This window comes from Oncorhynchus masou, chromosome 22 (genome assembly GCF_036934945.1).
Source record: "Oncorhynchus masou masou isolate Uvic2021 chromosome 22, UVic_Omas_1.1, whole genome shotgun sequence".
Lineage (NCBI taxonomy): Eukaryota > Metazoa > Chordata > Actinopteri > Salmoniformes > Salmonidae > Oncorhynchus > Oncorhynchus masou.
The window spans coordinates 29,733,807-29,754,741 of NC_088233.1; the positions used below are offsets into that span (position 1 = coordinate 29,733,807).

Sequence of the window (20,935 nt, forward strand, 5' to 3'; positions counted from 1 at the left end):
CACTATGGATCTCTCTCCCTCTCCATCTCAGCGCTCTCCTCCCACTTTATTCCTCTACTACTCACTGTTTAACAACTCATGGTACACTGAGTGTACAAAACATTAGGAACACCTGCTCTTTCCATGACATAGACTGACCATGTGAAAGCTATGATCCCCTATTATTATCAAATGTTAAATCCACTTCAATCCGATGAAGGGGAGGACACAGGTTAAAGAATATGTTTTTTACTTTGAGAGATGGATCATGTACGTGTGCCATTCAGAAGGTACATTTGCAAGACAAAATATTTAAGTGCATTTGAACGGGGTATGGTAGTAGGTGAGTATGTCAAGAAATGCAATGCTGCTAGGTTTTTCACGCTCAACAATTTCCCATGTGTATCAAGAATGGTCCACCACCCAAAGGACATTCAGCCAACTTGACACAACTGTGGGAAGCATTGGAGTCAACATGGGCAATTGTCCCTGTAGAGTTCATGCCCCGACTAATTGAGGCTGTTCTAAAGGGACAAAACGGGATGCAACTCAATATTAAGGTAAAAGTGTTCCTACTGTTTTGTACACTCAGTTAATATCTCAGTGAAAAAGTGATGAGGAAAATCATTAGGTATTGATTAGTGGAAAAGTTCCCCTGATGACAGCATCAGACCCATCAGTGGCAGCAGGGTAGCCTTGTGGTTAGAGCGTTGGACTAGTAACCGAAAGGTTGCAAGTTTGAATCCCTGAGCTGAAAAGGTACACATCTGTCGTTCTTCCCCTGAACAGGCAGTTAACCCACTGTTCCTAGGCCGTCATTGAAAATAAGAATTTGTTCTTAACTGACTTGCCTAGTAAAATAATAAAAAATGAGTGTCAGGAGTTATCTCAGCTTTTACAAACAGCCCTGTCTTCATGGAGGACAAACAGCATCCTAAACCTCCGCTCCTCCATATCTCCTGGGACATGGGGAATCTCATCACGTCATCACCCCCTCATCATGTCATGGCCCTAAATGCACACACACACACATTCTATGCATCTCCATGTCTCTCTCTCTCTCTCTATTCTCTCTCTCTGCAGATGACTAATAGGAGGTTTTGTATTATTATTCTAAACCAGCCATGCTCTTTGAGAATAAACCATCCATATCAATGAATCAACACACACACACACACACACACACACACACAGGGTCTTAAACTCTCATAACCACCCACACACACACACACACACACACTATCCTCTCTCTCTCTGCAGAAGACTAATAGGAGGTTTTGTATTATTATTCTAAACCATCCATATCAATGAACACACACACACACACACACACACACACACACACACACACACACACACACACACACACACACACACACACACACACACACACACACACACACACACACACACACACACACACACACAGAACTGTAGCAGCAGATGTGTTGGGATCATTCAGATGTTATGGTTTGCAGAAATCTCTATTAGTCCTTTATAACGATATGATATAGAAGTGTTTGTGTGTGTTTTGAAATTAGACTAAGATTAGCGTTCTAAACTCAGCAAAAAAAAAAGTCCTCTCACTGTCAACTGGTTTATTTTCAGCAAACTGAACATGTGTAAATATTTGTATGTACATAACAAGATTCAACAACTGAGACAAACTGAACAAGTTCCACAGACATGTGACTAACAGAAATGGAATAATGTGTCCCTGAACAAAGGGGGGGGGGGGGGGGTCAAAATCAAAAGTAACAGTCAGTATCTGGTGTGGGCACCAGCTGCATTAAGTACTGCAGTGCATCTTCTCCTCATGGACTGCACCAGATTTGCCAGTTCTTGCTGTGAGATGTTACCCCTCTCTTCCACCAAGGCACCTGCAAGTTCCCAGACATTTCTGGGGGGAATGGCCCTAGCCCTCACCCTCCGATCCAACAGGTCCCAGATATGCTCAATGGGATTGAGATCCGGGCTCGTCGCTGGCAATGTCAGAACAGTCACATCCCTGACTAGCAGGAAATCATGCACAGAACAAGCAGCATGGCTGGTGGCATTGTCAAACTGCTGGAGGGTCATGCCAGGATGAGCCTGCAATAAGGGTACCACATGAGGGAGGAAGATATCTTCCTTGTAACGCACAGAGTTGAGATTGCCTGCAATGACAACAAGCTCAGTCTGATGACGCTGTGACACACCACCACAAACCATGACGGACCCTCCATCTACAAATCGAACCCAGCTCCAGAGTACAGGCCTCGGTGTAACGCTTATTCCTTCGACGATAAATGTGAATATGACCATCACCCCCGGTTAGACAAAACTGATACTCGTCAGCGAAGAGCACTTTTTGCCAGTCCTGTCTAGTCTAACGATGGTGGATTTGTGCCCATAGGCGATGCTGTTGCCAATGATGTCTGGTGAGGACCTGCCTTACAACAGGCCTACAAGCCCTCAGTCCAGCCTCTCTCAGCTTATTGTGGACAGTCTGAGCACTGATGGAGGGATTGTGCGTTCCTGGTGTAACTTGGGCAGTTGTTGTTGCCATCCTGTCTCGCAGGTGTGATGTTCGGATGTACCGGTCCTGTGCAGGTGTTGTTACACGTGGCCTGCTACTGCGAGGACGATCAGCTGTCCGTCCTGTCTCCCTGTAGCGCTGTCTTAGGCGTCTCACAGTATGGACATTGCAATTTATTGCCCTGGCCACATTTGCAGTCCCCATGCCGCCTTTCAGCATATCTATGGCACATTCACGCAGATGAGCAGGGACCCTGGGCATCTTTCTTTTGGTGTTTTCAGAGTCAGTAGAAAGGCATCTTTAGTGTCCTAAGTTTTCTTAACTGTGACCTTGCCTACCATCTGTAAGCTGTTAGTGTCTTAACGACCGTTTCACAGGTGCATGTTCATAAATTGTTTATGGTTGATTGAACAAGCATGGGAAACCGTGTTTAAACTGGCTTTTTACAAATTATCTTCGAAAGACAGGGTCCTGAAAATGGGACATTTCTTTTTTTGCTGAGTTTAGTAGCTAGCGCACTGTTACACACAACTGGAACCATTTAAGACTGAATAGAGGCATGAGTTGTTTGGACATTGGGTTTGACTTGCCATGGCCTTGTCTGAAATTGTAAATCATGAAAACTGTGAAAAAGGTAATAAATATATACAGTTGAAGTCGGAAGTTTACATACACCTTAGCCAAATACATTTAACTTTTCACAATTCCTGACATTTAATCCTAGTAAGAATTCCATGTGTTAGGCCAGTTAGGATCACCACTTTATTTTAATAATGTCAAATGTCAGAATAATAGTAGACTGAATGATCTATTTCAGCTTTTATTTCTTTCATCACATTCCCAGTCGGTCAGATGTTTGCATACACTCAATTAGTAATTGGTAGCGTTGACTTTAAATTGTTGTACTTGGGTCAAACGTTTCGGGTAGCCTTCCACAAACTTCCCACAATAAGTTGGGTGAATATTGGCCCATTCCTCCTGGCAGAGCTGGTGTAATTGAGTCAGATTTGTAGGCCTCCTTGCTCGCACACGCATTTTCAGATCTGCCCACACATTTTCTATGGGATTGAGGTCATGGCTTTGTGATGGCCACTCCAATACCTTGACTTTGTTGTCCTTGAGCCATTTTGCCACAACTTTGGAAGTATGCTTGGGGTCAATGTCCATTTGGAAGACCCATTTGTGACCAAGCTTTAACTTCCTGACTGATGTCTTGAGATGTTGCTTCAATATATCCACATAATTTTCCATCCTCATGATGAAATCTATTTTGTAAAGTGCACCAGTCCCTCCTGCAGCAAAGCACCCCCACAACATGATACTGCCACTCCCGTGCTTCACGGTTGGGATGGTGTTCTTCGGCTTGCAAGCCTCCCCATTTTTCCTCCAAACATAACGATGGTCATTATGGCCAAACAGTTCTATTTTTGTTTCATCAGACCAGATGACATTTCTTCAAGAAGTACGATCTTTGTCCCCATGTGCAGTTGCAAACCGTAGTCTGGCTTTTTTATGGCGGTTTTTTGAGCAGTGGCTTCTTCTTTGCTGAGAGGCCTTTCAGGTTATGTCGATATAGGACTCGTTTTACTGTGGATGTAGATACTTTTGTACCTGTTTCCTCCAGCATCTTCACAAGGTCCTTTGCTGTTGCTCTGGGATTGATTTGCACTTTTCGCACCAAAGTACGTACATCTCTAGGAGACAGAACGCATCTCCTTCCTGAGCGGTATGATGGCTGCGTGGGCCCATGGCGTTTATACTTGCAAACTATTGTTTGTGCAGATGAACGTGGTACCTTCAGGCATTTGGAAATTGCTCCCAAGGATGAAGCAGTCTTGTGGAGGTCTACAATTTTTTCTCTGAGGTCTTGGCTGATTTCTTTTGATTTTCACATGATGTCAAGCAAAGAGGCACTGATTTTGAAGGTAGGCCTTGAAATACATCCACAGGTGCACCTCCAATTGACTCAAATTATGTCAATTAGCCTACCAGAAGCTTCTAAAGCCATGACATAATTTTCTGGAATTTTCCAAGCTGTTTAAAGGCACAGTCAACTTTGTGTATTTAAACTTCTGATTGTAGTAAGTGAAATAATCTGTTGGAAACAATTGTTGGAAAAAAATGACTTCTGTCATGTACAAAGTAGATGTCCTAACTGACTTGCCAAAACTATAGTTTGTTAACAAGAAATGTGTGGAGTGGTTGAAAAACGAGTTTTAATGACTCCAACCTAAGTGTATGTTAACTTATTATTTTTATTTCTACTTTGCACATTCTTCAACTGCAAATCTACCATTCCAGTGTTTTACTTGCAATATTGTATTTACTTTGCCACCATTACCTTTTTTTTTGCCTTTACCTCCCTTATCTCACCTCATTTGCTCACATCGTATATAGACTTGTTTATACTGTATTATTGACTGTATGTTTGTTTTACTCCATGTGTAACTCTGTATTGTTGTATGTGTCGAACTGCTTTGCTTTATCTTGGCCAGGTCGCAATTGTAAAGGAGGACTTGTTCTCAAATTGCCTGCCTGGTTAAGTAAAGGTGAAATAAATAAAAAACTTCTGACTTCAACTGTGCAGTAGGCCTATATTAAAAAACAGCTACCCAACCTGCACTTTGTAAGCATCCAGTTCAACCTACCACATTTGCAAGTTAAAAAGGGTGGAGGCACATTCTTAAAATGTTGGTTTGGAACTGGGCATCACTGGTGTAGAGGGGTAGGCTCGCATCACTGGACAGCTCACGGCTGCGTTTCCCTTTGTAGTCCGTTATAAGTCATGCCACATCTGACGAGCGTCAGAGCCGGTGTAGTAGGATTCAATCTTAGTCCTGTATTGGCGCCTTGCCTGTTTGATGGTTCATCTGAGGGCATAGCGGGATTTCTTGTAAGCCTCCAGATTAGTTTCCCGCTCCTTGAAAGCAGCAGCTCTAGCCTTTAGCTCGGTGCAGATGTTGCCTGTAATCGATGGCTTAAGGTTTGGAAATGTACGTAAGGTGACTGTGAGGAAGACGACGTCGATGCACTTATTGATGAAGCCGGTGACTGAGGGAGCATAAACCTCAAGACATTGGATGAATCCCGTAACATATTCCAGTCCGTGCTTGCAAAAAAGTCCTGTAGCCTAGCATACGTGTCATCTGACCACGGCACACCTGTTAACAAGGAACACCTGTTAATTGAAATGCGTTGGTTGAGACAATGCCAAGAGTGTGCAAAGCTGTAATCAAGGCAAAGGTTGTCTACTTTGAAGAATCTCAAACATAAAATATTTTTAGATTTGTTTAACACTTTTTTGGTTACTGCATTTTTCCATATGCGTTATTTCATAGTTTTGATGTCTTCACTATTATTCTACAATATAGAAAATTGTACAAATAAAGAAAAACCCTTGAATGAGTAGGTGTGTCGAAACTTTTGACTGGTACTGTACATGCTTTTAATCAAAGACATCTTTCAGATTTGTGTACTAATTATGACCTGTACGCAATACCATTTTTTGTGCAATTCAACTATGTTTGGAATCCAATAGGCCTGCCATAATTACACTCAAACACCATTGTCTGGATATAGAAAAAGCAACAGACTGCATGGTATGGCAACACAAAGTATGTCAAGTCACAAGCCTCTGAGGATCAATGAGGAACCTCAGAGGCTACAACGAAAGGAAAGAGAACCCTGGACACCCTCTCCCTAGCTCTACAACTTGTCCCTACTGTGGGATAAATTGTGCCTCCAGGATTGGGCTCTTAATAAGTTATCATTTTGTGACTAGGGGGCAGTATTTTCATTTTTGGAAAAAATAACGTTCCCGTAGTAAATGGGATATTTTGTCAGGACAAGATGCTAGAATTTGCATATAATTGACAGCTTAGGATAGAAAACACTCTAAAGTTTCCAAAACTGTAAAAAATATTGTCTGTGAGTATAACAGAACTGATGTTGCAGGCGAAAGCCTGAGAAAAATCCAAGTGCCTCATTATTTGAAAGCGCTGCGTTCCAATGTGTCCCTATTGAGCAGTGAATGGGCTATCAACCAGATTACTCTTTCTCCGTATTCCCGAAGGTGTCTACAGCATTGTGACATATTTTTACTCATTTATGTTGAAGTATAACCGTAAGCGGCTACATTGCGCAAGTGGTCACCTGATGGCTCCCAGAGTGACTCTCGCGTAAAATACAGAGGTCCTACTGAAAAACGAATTATCCCAGCGGATATATTATCTAATAGATATTTGAAAAACACCTTGAGGATTGATTATAAACAACGTTTGCCATGTTTCTGTCGATATTATGGAGCTAATTTGGAATATTTTTCGGCGTTTTCGTGACTGCAATTTCCGGGCGATTTCTCAGCCAAACGTGAAGAACAAACGGAGCTATTTCACCTACAAAAATAATATTTTTGGAAAAAAGGAGCATTTGCTATCTAACTGGGAGTCTCGTGAGTGAAAACATCCAAAGCTCAACAAAGGTAAACAATTTAATTTGATTGCTTTTCTGATTTCTGTGACCAAATTACCTGCTGCTAGCTGAACAAAATGCTATGCTAGGCTATTGATAAATTTACACAAATGCTTGTCTAGCTTCTGCTGTAAAGCATATTTTCAAAATCTAAGATGACATTGTGTTAGATTGATCCAAAAACTGAATTTAATCAATCCATAAGGCTGAAACATAACAAAATGTGGAAAAGGCCAGGTGATTAACAAAAGGCTAAGCTGTGTCTCAATATATTTCATTTTGATTTTCATGAATAGGAATATTTTCTAGGAATATTTATGTCAGTTGCTGTTTGTTATGCTAATTAGTGTCAGTCGATGATTACGCTCCCGCATGACTTTTTTTCTGGGATGGGTAGTCACACCTCTTTAAAAATATTACTTACAAGTAAGCTTTGATTTATTGCTAGTCCAAAGCGGCTGCCAGAATCCAACATGACTTTCTGCTGGCTCACTTCCCATTTGTGATCCACATTTGGTGTATGCGCTCAGGTTGTTTATGCTGTTCGGGTTGAGCTGGCACATCTTTAAAAATAATAATAAATCATGTCCACCATTCTGTCTTTCTGCCCTGGAAGTTGACTTGGAAGTTGTCTATTCGAGCTTGCGATAAAGGATTACATGAGTTTATGTGGCCCATCTCCCTCCAGCCTGGCATTATTCTGCACTGTTTGGGTGTAGGGCAGGGGTTACCAAACTTTTTTGGCCCAGGACCCCTGGGCTACCCTTCACCAGATATGAGCTGGTGAAGGGAAGCCTACCATGAATTTTATGGTGATTTCAAGACAACTGGGAACTCGTAAAAATACGAGGTGAAATCATGACGTCTGTGAACTTCAGGTCGGAAAGTCAGAGCTCTCGAAAGAGGCCCAAGTTCCCGAGCTGGAATTCCAAGTTGGATGACTGTTCAAAAAATGATCCCAGTAGGAGGTCGTTTCTTTATGAGTTCCCAGTTATCTTGAACGCACTGAAATCTAAAGTCAGAGATTCCCGAGTTCCCAGTTGTTTTGAACGCAGCATTAATGCTCAGAGGGAGATGGAAGGGTATTCCCTTTGACCTGCCCGCCGTCCTGTGATAGATGGAGCCCCATTTGTGCAAAAGCCCACCAGTCGATCCCATGTGGAATCCCATGTGGAATCTGTTTTTCGTCAATTTAGCCAGACAGCACACTGAACATCCCATATGCCGTTTTATGCTCAGGAATCGTGAGACAGAACAATATGTCCTCGTGAATAGCATCCCCTGACATGTGTCGCGAACATAAGTCAATGCGTGGGCATCTTGGCCTTCACAGCTAACGTCCATTTGGAGAGCATAAGCTGTGGAGTTTGAGTCGTTCAGCCAGTGTTTTTGTCGTTTAACAGTGTTATCTGACAAAGGTATTGTTGTAAGTTTCTGTGCCTCTGCCTCCCCACACATTGTTTTCACCATATCAATTGCGGACGGTAGTATCAGCGTCCCTACAATAGTGTGTGGTTTCATAGCGTTGCGGGCTTAGCCATTCACAGTGGGAATGATTCAAGTGCAAAGGTCAAATGCAGCCTTTTCCCATGATCTAAGGGCGCTCTCTGGTTGAATTTTATCCTTGAGATTTTAATTATTTTTATTTTTAAGGTTAAGCACATTACAATGATTTTGAGATACAAAGACAATATTACAATATTTCTTTATTTGTATATATTATTTTTCTTCAGGGTTCTGGAAAATCTCCTGTGACCCCATTTTCATATCCGCCAACCCCACATGGGGTCGTCACCCCTAGAATGGGAACTGCTGGTTTAGGGGTGCGTCACAATATCTATAAATGTAACCAATTTTGCAGCAAAATATTTCATAAAAAGGGGGCATTAGAGACCCGAAAAAAAATATAAAAAATGTGGAGGCCTTGCCACTAGCCTAGACTGGGTGATTCTGAAGGACGAGGGGTTTGGGGAGTGGGGTCGCAGATATGTGCCTCTAATCGGGGGTAAAGGAAATAAAAACATCCTTTTACAAACATATTCCTGTGTCCTGCTGTGTGTGTGTGTGTTTGAGGACGTAAACACAGACACAGTGTCAGACGATCCTGCTGTAAACAAACACACACATCCTGTCAGACCACCACTGCTAATTAAAATGTGCTGACAGGCACAGTCCACACACACACACACACACACACACACACACACACACACACACACACACACACACACACACACACACACACACACACACACACACACACACACACACACACACACACACACACACACACACACACACACACACACACACACACACACACACTCTTTCTACATAAACATGGTGTGTTGTTCTGTAGCTAACTATAAATTAAACTACTACATTTTGATGTTGCAATCATTATATACATTGTCAAAGCTCCTTCCAGTCTGTAAACCAAGGCCTTTAGACTTTTAACTGTTGCCAGACACACACACACTCCCTAATGATATACAGCAGCTCCCTTTCAATCCACCAGATACACACACACACATGCACGCAGGCATACGTGCATGTACAGACACAAGCAGACAGGGGCGTCATGAACCCATTATTTTAGAGGGGGCACAAAGTACTTGAGGATGGGACAGTTTTATCACTATGACAAATTCAGTCAAAAATATATTTTTCTGCAAAGGTCAGTGGTTCCCAAACTCGGAATTGAAATGGGGTCCCCTGAGAAAAACTATAATCTTATCAAACAAAGTAAAAACTTGTTTCTCTCAAATGGGTATAGAATACAACCTTTTAGTTTAGCCTGCGAGACCTAAAACTGAGAGATTATGAACACGCAAAGTATACTAGGGAATATAAGTTTTTCCAAGTTTTCCGATCTCCTGCATTTTCTAGTGTCAATTTGGTGTTGTGTTCAGAAACAGTTTGGGAACCCCCTTGCATAGGTTATCTAAGCATACCTCTTTACCTGTTAAGTAGTCATTTTAGTGTTACTGTTGTAAATCAAACATCTGAATACACTGCATTAACATTTGATTTATTTATTTAACTAGGCAAGTCAGTTAAGAACAAATTCTTATTTTCAATTATGTCTTAGAAACAGTGGGTTAGCTGCCTTGTTCAGGGGCAGAACAACAGATTTTTTCCTTGTCAGCTTGGAGATTTGATCTTGCAACCTTTTGGTCCAACGCTCTAACCACTAGGCTAACAAGGCTAAGAAATGAAAACGATGAAGGAAAAAGGAAACCGCACACTGCTCTTGATAGTATCACTGATCTTCAATAAGCTTACGTATCGGCCTCAAGGCCTTCGTCAGAGCTTAATATTAAATCAAAATTACAAGGACAAATACAGGACATGGGATCATAACCCACATCATCAATACAGGCACATATCATGGCATCATAATTAATGCACAAATATGATGAATATTATCATAAGGAGTCAGATTACATTTAAAGCAAGTATTTTTCTGCATATCTAAGCATACCTCTTGAGCAGTCTGTATCCTCCTGACTGATGGTTCTTTTTTAAAGAAACTAAACATGCATCTCTGCTAAAATCTGGGTAAAAGATTGAAAAAAACCAAACTTTTTGTGGTATTTATTCCCTTCATCGGCAGCTAAAATCAAGTCAACACTGTCTGCATGCACTAGAGTGTCTAGCATCCTGACTAGCATATTTCAGGGTGCACCTTGGAAGGAAGCACTTACTAGGGAGAGGTACTCTTTGCCTGATCCAGTCAGTGTGCCACCTCTGCAAAATAACGCTGACAGATCTTTCATAAATAATTATGATAAAACATGGGCTTAAAAAGAAGTTAAGTAATTAATTTAATATCTGAAGAATTTAAATACAGGACACATCTGAGGGGGCATGTACCCTTGTGCCCCCTATGGGCATGACGCATCTGCACACACCCAAAGACAAACCTTATCAGTTATTCAGTGTTTGTCCTTTGTCGCCAGTGTTTATGGGTGTTGATGTGAAACAATCCCCGAGTAGAATACCCTATCCTTTTGTATATCACACTAACCATAACGGTTTAACTCACACATCCTTTTCCATTCTATACATATGTCACACACAGAGAGAATAGACCACGTTTTACATACAAGACACAAGACCATTCCACGTTAAGAGGAAAGAAATAGAGTTGCTTCACTATTGTTGTGCCAGCTGATAAAGGTGTTATACCTGCAGTTTCCTCAAAATTGGCCTTTGGTGACTAATGACTGGGATGACTGTTATCACTATAACACCGCCTCATGTTCATTTCACCATGGCCTGTTGTAATGAGTATGTACCATCACCATCCATACATCTGGGACAACCAACTTGTGTTGTCTGGTGGACATTGTTAATTCACCCTGCGGATAGGGTGGAGAGAACTTTTTCTGGGCAAGCAGTTTTTTTTACCACGTGCGTGTTTATTTGTGTCAGAACTGATATTTGTAATTAGCATGTTGATGGTAAACATTATGCACGCTATGCCAAACAGGGTTCAGGTGGGGTCACGCACACACACAGTGCAACCCTCTGCAATGCCCCTGTGTGTGTGTCTGTATGAGATTGATTACCCTCTGAAGAAGCGGGGACCCAGCAGCTGGGAATGATCTACTACACATGCTGGCACCCCCCTCTACAAAATGAATCTCTGTTCAGTCTCCTGTGTGTGTGTGTGTGTGTGTGTGTGGTGGGCGTCTAAGGGGACTTTACAGGGTGGTAGCCAGAGGCAGAGTGCTAAACTCTGATGGCTGCCATGTACCTTAAACCACCAACAGATTACTCATTACAGTGTCAAATACTTTATTTGAATCCACCACACACACATGCACACACACACATTTGTTTTACTATCCTTGTGGGGACCAAGCAATTGATTCCTATTCAAAATCCTAATTTCCCTAACCCCTAACACTAACAGCTAACCCTACTTCTAACTCTAACCGTAATTGTAATCCTAACCCTTACAGTATGTCTAAAATATAATTTTTCCTTGTGGGGACCTGTGAATTTTCCTTGTTTTTACTATCCTTGTGATGACTTCTGGTCCCCGCAAGGATAGTAAAACCAAACACAAACACACACCTGGGGCCCTGCATCCTGCAGGTCAGGTTGGGAATGTTGACTTTAATTCCAGCACCCACAGGAGAATCAAAGGAATACTGGGGAATGTTAGGATTTATTGTTGACTGATTCCAAATTGACTTCCAAAATGCTGGGTTAAACTATCTAGAACCTAAAAGGGTTCTTCAGCTGTCTCCACAGGAGAACCCTTTGAAGAACTCTTTTTGGTTCAACGTTTGGGGGACCCGGTGTCCACGTAGGATACATGTAGCTCTGTGTGTGGAAACTTTTCATCACAGGTAAGATATTCAACTTGTTTAGTGTAGTACGTTTGTTACTCCACTCATGACACGTGGATTTATATTCCGTTGTTACTCCACTCACAACACATAGCTGTATAGTCAGTTTGTTTGTGTTGTTGGTCTTGGCTAGCTTAATGTTCTGGATGGTAGTTAGCTAGCTTTCACTTCCGTGGCTACTAGTGTCGTCATGAAAAGGGCCATGAGGAAAGCACTATAATATTACGTTTTGTCATGAGCAGGCAATTTGGTCATATTTAGACATGTTTTACTTCAATGTAGATTTGTAATTTACTAAAACAAACAGACAACAAGAAAATAGCTTTTGAAAAATGATGACCATGCTTATGGGAACAAACCCTCCCCTCTGCTCTGACTGGAACAACTAATCTACAACCAATTAAAATGAAGGTCAGAGGTCAACTAAATTAGGGCCACTTGATTAGAGATGTTTATTCAGGCTAGGTCTAATGGCCGTATGGTTAAGGTTAGGTTCATGGTATTTCTTACGGCCTCAGGGTGGTTGTGGCCAGTTTACTAATGAGGATCAAATGTCTATATCAACGCACAGTGCTCTGATCAGAGACAGTGCTGGTCTTTCTCTCAGCTGAACATCATAGTTCCCAAGTTCAATATAGCACAACTCAGAAACACATAGCAGTGTGCTGAATCGTTATGTGTAAGGTAATGTTATTTCAGTCAAAAATAAGGCTTTTTTCCTGTGACCATTTCTGAAGTTGAGGTAATTCCTTCATCACCCCCCACCCTTCTCTCTCCTTCGCTCACTCCCTCTCTTCCTCAGTCTCTGTTAACTCTGAGCACTGGCATGTAAGGAAATAGCAGCCATGGTAAAGGCTATGAGCCCCATCACTACAGATGAGGAGTCACATTACACACAGACCCCCCAAGCTAACCAACCCTTCACTCACACACACCAAGACCTGCCAGTACAGCCCAACGTGATGAACAGTAGTTGAATTCATCCAAATATAACATTGGGTAAACAACAACATAAACCTAAAGACACTCTGACCTGTCAGAGCCGTGATGCTTCACCAGAGCAGAAAATAGGCCAAGTCGGTTTCTCCCCCTGTCAAGACATCACAGAGAGAGGGGACTTATGGGCCCATCCAGGGATACAGTCTGGTACAGGGGACATGCTATGTCACTACACATCTCTCTGTCTTTCATCTGCATGGACACCTGTCCACGGTAATGCTGTGCCAGCACTGCCAGCACATTACACTGAGGTATTAGAACAATCATTCTGATTAAAGAAAGAAGAAGGCGATGCACTATATTTCTTCAAAAGCATCTTAGGTACAACATTTGCATCCACAAATATCCCATTATGTAAAGGGTGTTATCACAGTTTGCAGGCCTTTAGAGTGTGTGGTTGAAGAATGTCCCATTGGTACCAGGTCATTCTGAGTGAGAACCTGTCACCCCCTGACCATAGTTTGCTTTGTATGTTTCTATGTTTTGTTTGGTCAGCGTGTGATCTGAGTGGGCATTCTATGTTGTGTGTCTAGTTTGTTTGTTTCTGTGTTTGGCCTGATATGGTTCTCAATCAGAGGCAGGTGTTAGTCATTGTCTCTGATTGGGAGCCATATTTAGGTAGCCTGTTTGGTGTTGGGTTTTGTGGGTGATTGTCTCCTGTGTCAGTATTTGTACCACACGGGACTGTTTCGGGTTTGCACGTTTCTTGTTTTTGTAGTTTATGCATGTATAGTTTGTTTATTAAAGAACCATGAATTATAACCACAATGCATTTTGGTCCGCCTCTCCTTCCCAGGAAGAACCCCGTGACAGAACCCCGTACTATGGCTTTACCATGATGTATCATCAGTTAGGGAGTCCAGTAGTGACACACACATGATCAGTATGAGAAAATAAATATAAACTCAAGTTGGCATAATGAATCCCAAGCCTTGAAGAATAACAGTGAAAATCTTTGCCACGGGCAAACTCACTGTGACTAATGGTTGGTCATAGTTGCATAATGCCCTATTAGTATATCAGAGAATCTGAGGAGCATTACTGCGTTTTGAAAAACGTATTGTTATCAGTGTGCTAGAGAGCACAAGAACATGGTCATTGCATGTCTGTCAGTACCTTATGATGTTAAACCAAACACTGATAGGTGGCAGAGATAAGTGATTAGAATGGCATACAGTGACATTCATCATTAAACAGACATGACAAGCCAGTGCTGTACAGTACATCCATGTAACTGCATGATGAGAGTTATTTACTAACCTGTCAGCGGCAGTACAGTTGACTCTGTGTCAAAGCTCCTAACACAGTGGAATGGCTGTGAGAGACTCTCAGTTGTTCTCGCAGAGCGATAGGAAGAGTTGTCCCCTCACCTCATCTTTAGCAGTATCGTGACCTTGCTTGGCGCAGCTGAAAGATAATACCATGTTTGTCCTGATCTGTGACCCACTGATTGATCTCTCCAGCATGAACTATTATTAAATCATTATTGAAGTATTACTTGTGGGAAAAGGGGACCTCAAACAGTAAGCGGTTCTTTTATGTCCATCTGCTGTGCCAAGTTGCATGTCCATAAACTACTCTCCTGTTGAACGAACAGCTAATCAATAGACCATAACAATACTATACGTTTATTGTGAATACATCATATTTGCACAAGAATCACAACCATGTTATATAAACATTATAGTTCCTTTTTTCAGTTTCTTTTTTTTTTTTACAGTAAATATCATTATTGTACAAATGTATACAAAATGTAATCAGGCTAGTCAAGTTACACAAAAGAGTAAGTCATGTATTAAAGCACAATCAAGGATTTCCCCAGGGACATGCCTGTACCAGGGCTACATAATGTTCTTGGTGTTATAACACGTCAACACGTGACTCCGATAAACAGGCATGATCCTGAACGCCAAACCATTTAGTCACACGATGGCCATGGCAGAAAGGACAACACTGGCAGCGATAGGCCCTGATGTAAAAACAACATAACATGAGCTGTTTGTTCTTCATTTTGGGTTAGGGTTACAGTGCTGCTTTTTTGTAATGGGTAGTTTACAGTGAACTTAACTTTTGGTTAGGTTGGGATAAGAGTGGGGTAAGACTTGAAACTGTCTGTGGTAACAGGGCCTGTACCTTGGTCCTCTCCATCATGGCCAAACAGTGACTTATCCACGGTTTGAGGAGCGTCCAACATCGAACAGACTCACCCCGTCACATTGCAACATTCTGACACCGAGCTTTCAGCGTCTCGTTGACAGCACTTAGAGAGCAACACAAAGAAGAAACAAGCAGTAGAAGAAGACGGAAAAGAAACAGTCTTTATGCTGATATCATTCTCCAGTTGTCTGCTCGCCAGGACATGTGATACAAACTCCTGTAGTCTTTTGGAAAGCCTTTCTGTCTTTCACTTTGCTGAAATCCTGAGTCTAGGGATCCAGAGGAAACTAACTTCAGGAGCACATTGTTCTACAGAGGTGGGTTCAAGTCTGTCTGGCAGTCTGAAGGTGAATGAGACTGACACCCAGGCTAGATAGATACCAGCTAGTTATGTAACATAGGAAACACATCTCTGAGCTACTGCTCCTGCTCTACTACTACACATAGCATACTGTACGGCGTGCAACTGGGACACATTGGGACATCATTCCAATGACTTCCCATCAAAGATTAACTCTGGATATATGAACGGGATGTTGACGCTACATAGGCACTAGGAATCTGATGCATCAAATGAAGCTATACTGTACATGTATCTATAAAGACCTGGGTCAAATAGATAGTGTATCACTTGAGTTGGACTAGATTTCACTTTCCCGGTGCAATGGAACCAATGGGATGGTCCCAAAAGTACAACCAAGCACACCAAAAGTATTTAGAAAGTATTTGGCTCAGGTCATAGATTGGTACCATGGACATAACGATATTAAAGTAGGATTTGACCATGTTATCAGAGTCTCTTTCATGGGCCAACTATCCCCATTACTCTAATGAGCATTATTTGGTGTCATAGTTAGTGTTGTTCAGCTCTCTGTTGAGTGAACCCTACTCTCGTCTACTGCATCTATTTACTCGCTCCTGGTTGACCTGTAACAGTTGGATTATTGAGAACTTTGCTGTCCATTTCAGTTACAGCGTTTGTTGTTTTCATAATGATCTTTTTCTACATATAATAAATATCATAAGCAACAATAATACAAACAACTAGGCATACACAAATCATTTGCTGTCAGTGAAAAATAATATGTTGGCATGAAAGGACAGCCACTCAACCTCCCTCAGACTCAAACCAATACATAGATACTACAGAATTAAAGGGTTTGGTTAGCTCTTACTGTTGCACCATAGAATATAATATAATATAATATCTCAGGCAATTGAAACATGGTAGAGAAGAGAAGTGAGCGATGAGAGAGAGCACCCTTTGGCATTGGAGAACGATCAGAGAACAGGAGAGTGACTCCTCTTCCATACTGGCAGTGAGTTAACACATCAGTGATTACGTTCAGGGGATGGATCGTCAGAAAACAGTCCAATGTAAAACACTGTCTTAGTGAGATATGAGAGTGTATGTGTGTGTGTGTGTGCATTTGTGTGTTTGTGTAGGGGTCATGAGTCTCGGGAGCCAGTGAGGAGCCACAGCAGCAGTAGTTGGAGTCCCAACAAGGGCCAGAGGGAGGGGCTTAGAGAGGTCCCGCCCCCACAGTCAGAATCATCCTCCTGTTGGACACAACAAACGGTAATCAGACAGGCAGCCAATGAGATAATTCAAACCAGATTATGTGGCAAATAACAGATTAAACACATATTACAAGGCTGCGTTCAGGAGAGTGCAGCATTATTGAAATCTCGGTGTGTGTGTGTGTGTCTTCCTGTTTGGTGCCAGTGTTCAGGATATCTGTCAAAATATGTCCCCACGTGCCGGACATACGCAACACCAACACAGGCTCTCCTCAAGGATGTGTTTTGTCCCCACTCCTGTACATCTTGTACACTAATAGTTGTACTAGTTCCCATCCTGACAGACACCTCGTTAAGTTCGCTGATGACACTGCCTTGATCAGCCTGTTGCATGATGACGAGGAACATCATGGCCCGGTCCTAGATGACTTTGTAGAGTGGTGTGAGGAATCACACTTGGTCCTCAATACCAATAAGACCAAAGATATGTGCATAGACTTCAAGAAGCGTACAACACCAACCTCTGCAACATCTATCAGAGGTCAGAACATAGAGATTGTAGAAGAATACAAATATCTGGGTGTCCTCTTGGACAATAAGCTTCAGTGGAGTAAATGAACAGACCTGATCTACAAAAAGAGCCAACAGAGACTGTACTTTCTCAAAAAGTTGGGATCATTTAATGTAGACTGTACTATACTGACTGTTTTACAAATCTTTCATTGAGAGTATTTTAACTTTTTGTATTGTTTGTTGGTTTGGCAATGCCACTGACAGCCAGAGAAACATGCTGAGAAGGATTATCACCACAGCAAGCAAGGTACTTGGAGTCAGACAGACAGAGCTGGATGAGATCTTCAAGGTCAGGACCCTCCGTAAGGCTCACAAAATCATTTTAGTCCCAAGTCACCTCCTGTACCTGGACTTTGAACTACTCCCCTCTGGGTGCAGGTATAGGGCATCCCTCAGCAGGAAGAACACAACATTTGTGCCAGGTGTGATATCCCTCCTAAATAGCTTGGGCTAATGTTCCTATCGACCCAGTAAGGACAACAGGCTAGTCTCTTTTTATTGGTATGCAACTGTTATGAAAGTTGATTGTCAATTTATTGTGTTACTTAAACGTCACTTTAAATGTGTAAATGACACTGCAACAATAAAGTCAGTAAAGTAAATATCTGTGCATGCTCTTGGCCTTAGTGTGTGTGTATGTTTGTGTGTGTGTGTCGTACAGTACAGCACATCGTCAAAGGTAGGAAACCCATCTGTTGCTTCCTCAATTTACTCTAGAGGGAATATAGACTGCAGAGGAACTTCCATCGTTCAGTTGGGGAAGAGGGCTTTGTCCTACATTCACTCTCCGAAGAGGATCTACATCCGCTGTATAATACCTGTACCCTCCATTCCCAGGCCAGCCTAAACATCGCTCCTGGCCTGTGTGTGTGTGACAGGTCTATTATGGGCAGTACGAAGACTGTGTGTCAGAATAGGCAAGGGAAATACTGTGGGGTATGTTAAATATTTACATGAGTGATGTCAGTATTTTTCAGAGTAGGAGATGATGTCACATTCACAGTAGCAGCCTTCTCACCATCAATCACATTCCATCCACATCAACATAACTTAACAGTACACTATTCACCTGGTGTAGAATTACATGATCAAGTGGTAGATGCCTTTCTTTTGCTCTGGGTTTATCCAAGTGTGTTTATGCATTTGATGGACGTATTAGAAGCCACGTAGTAATTGATACCACATAGCTAGTAGTGGCTATGTGTAAGGTCTGATTATTGGAAGGTTTCAGGTCAGTTAGTAGTTGATGTGTGTAAGGCCTGACTATCAACAGTGGTGGAGTGACATGTCTCAGTTCAATTTGTATTGAAGGACACTGACCCTGGGCCCAGCATCAACACCTGCAGCAACAGGAGGAGGGGGACGGGACTCAGACCAGAGACACCGCTGATTGGACACAGGGGATCATCCTACCATTTCAAACAAGAGCCAATGGAGATGCAAAATGAAGAATGGAAATTGGAAATAGAAAAAGGGACAAGGAGAAAGAAAAAATGTAAAAGATGAGAATGAAGATTTCATGCAAAAACACTAAATGACAGTTACTGTAGTGCCAGTTAATGAAAGTCAGTTTAAAGGGTGAGATAATGCAGGATGATATAACTGAATGAAATATGTCAGAAAGATGAGAGAATGAACAAGAGAAGAACTGTCATGCAAGCAACCAGTTCATTTGATGGAACAAAAAAGATCACTGAGAGCAAAATGTAAAACAGATAAACAAATTCATGCAATCAGGCAATGAAGAACATTCAAACCAAGAGATAGAGAAAGAGAACTTACGTCTATGTTGTTGTCGAAACACACGTCAGGTCCTTTCCTGTATCTGGGGTTCTGAGCCAGTTCACAGGGGTCTGGACCCTGGGCTGCACACACACACACTAAGGAAATACTAACACACTCACACCTCAAGTTAGTACAATACTCCCACTCTGATCTTAAATACTGACACGTCCTGGTCAAACATACTGTAGATCTCTAACATCTCACACCTCTAACACTCCACCTTACAAACTCAGACATATCACCCTGTCTGTGGCAGAGTATTATCCTTTAACACGCTCCCTTACAAACTCAGACATATCACCCTGTCTGTGGCAGAGTATTATCCTTTAACACGCTCCCTTACAAACTCAGACATATCACCCTGTCTGTGGCAGAGCATTATCCTTTAACACGCTCCCTTACAAACGCAGACATATCACCCTGTCTGTGGCAGAGTAGTATCCTTTAACACGCTCCCTTACAAACGCAGACATATCACCCTGTCTGTGGCAGAGCATTATCCTTTAACACGCTCCCTTACAAACGCAGACATATAACCCTGTCTGTGGCAGAGTAGTATCCTTTAACACGCTCCCTTACAAACTCAGACATATCACCCTGTCTGTGGCAGAGTATTATCCTTTAACACGCTCCCTTACAAACTCAGACATATCACCCTGTCTGTGGCAGAGTATTATCCTTTAACACGCTCCCTTACAAACTCAGACATATCACCCTGTCTGTGGCAGAGCATTATCCTTTAACACGCTCCCTTACAAACTCAGACATATCACCCTGTCTGTGGCAGAGTATTATCCTTTAACACGCTCCCTTACAAACTCAGACATATCACCCTGTCTGTGGCAGAGTATTATCCTTTAACACGCTCCCTTACAAACTCAGACATATCACCCTGTCTGTGGCAGAGCATTATCCTTTAACACGCTCCCTTACAAACTCAGACATATCACCCTGTCTGTGGCAGAGTATTATCCTTTAACAACTCCACCTTACAAACTCAGACATATCACCCTGTCTGTGGCAGAGTAGTATCCTTTAACACGCTCCCTTACAAACTCAGACATATCACCCTGTCTGTGGCAGAGTATTATCCTTTAACACGCTCCCTTACAAACTCAGACATATCACCCTGTCTGTGGCAGAGTATTATCCTTTAACACGCTCCCTTACAAACTCAGACATATCACCCTGTCTGTGGCAGAGCATTATCCTTTAACACGCTCCCTTACAAACTCAGACATATCACCCTGTCTGTGGCAGAGCATTATCCTTTAACACGCTCCCTTACAAACTCAGACATATCACCCTGTCTGTGGCAGAGTAGTATCCTTTAACACGCTCCCTTACAAACTCAGACATATCACCCTGTCTGTGGCAGAGTAGTATCCTTTAACACGCTCCCTTACAAACTCAGACATATCACCCTGTCTGTGGCAGAGTATTATCCTTTAACACGCTCCCTTACAAACTCAGACATATCACCCTGTCTGTGGCAGAGTATTATCCTTTAACAACTCCACCTTACAAACTCAGACATATCACCCTGTCTGTGGCAGAGCATTATCCTTTA

The 20,935-nt window shown here is 42.2% G+C and overlaps 1 protein-coding gene across 1 annotated transcript in view; it reads right to left on the bottom strand.

Moving 5' to 3' along the window:
• Positions 1–15,633: 15,633 nt before the first annotated feature.
• LOC135509304 (voltage-dependent calcium channel subunit alpha-2/delta-1) overlaps positions 15,634–20,935 on the bottom strand; it is a 90,675-nt gene continuing 85,373 nt past the window's right edge. Inside the window, exons 36-37 of the mRNA XM_064929841.1 lie at positions 19,363–19,445; positions 15,634–17,046 (exon numbers count right to left, since the gene is read on the bottom strand). Coding sequence (XP_064785913.1) covers positions 16,936–17,046; positions 19,363–19,445 — 194 coding nt within the window. The 3' untranslated portion in view covers positions 15,634–16,935. The remainder of the gene's footprint in view (positions 17,047–19,362; positions 19,446–20,935) is intronic.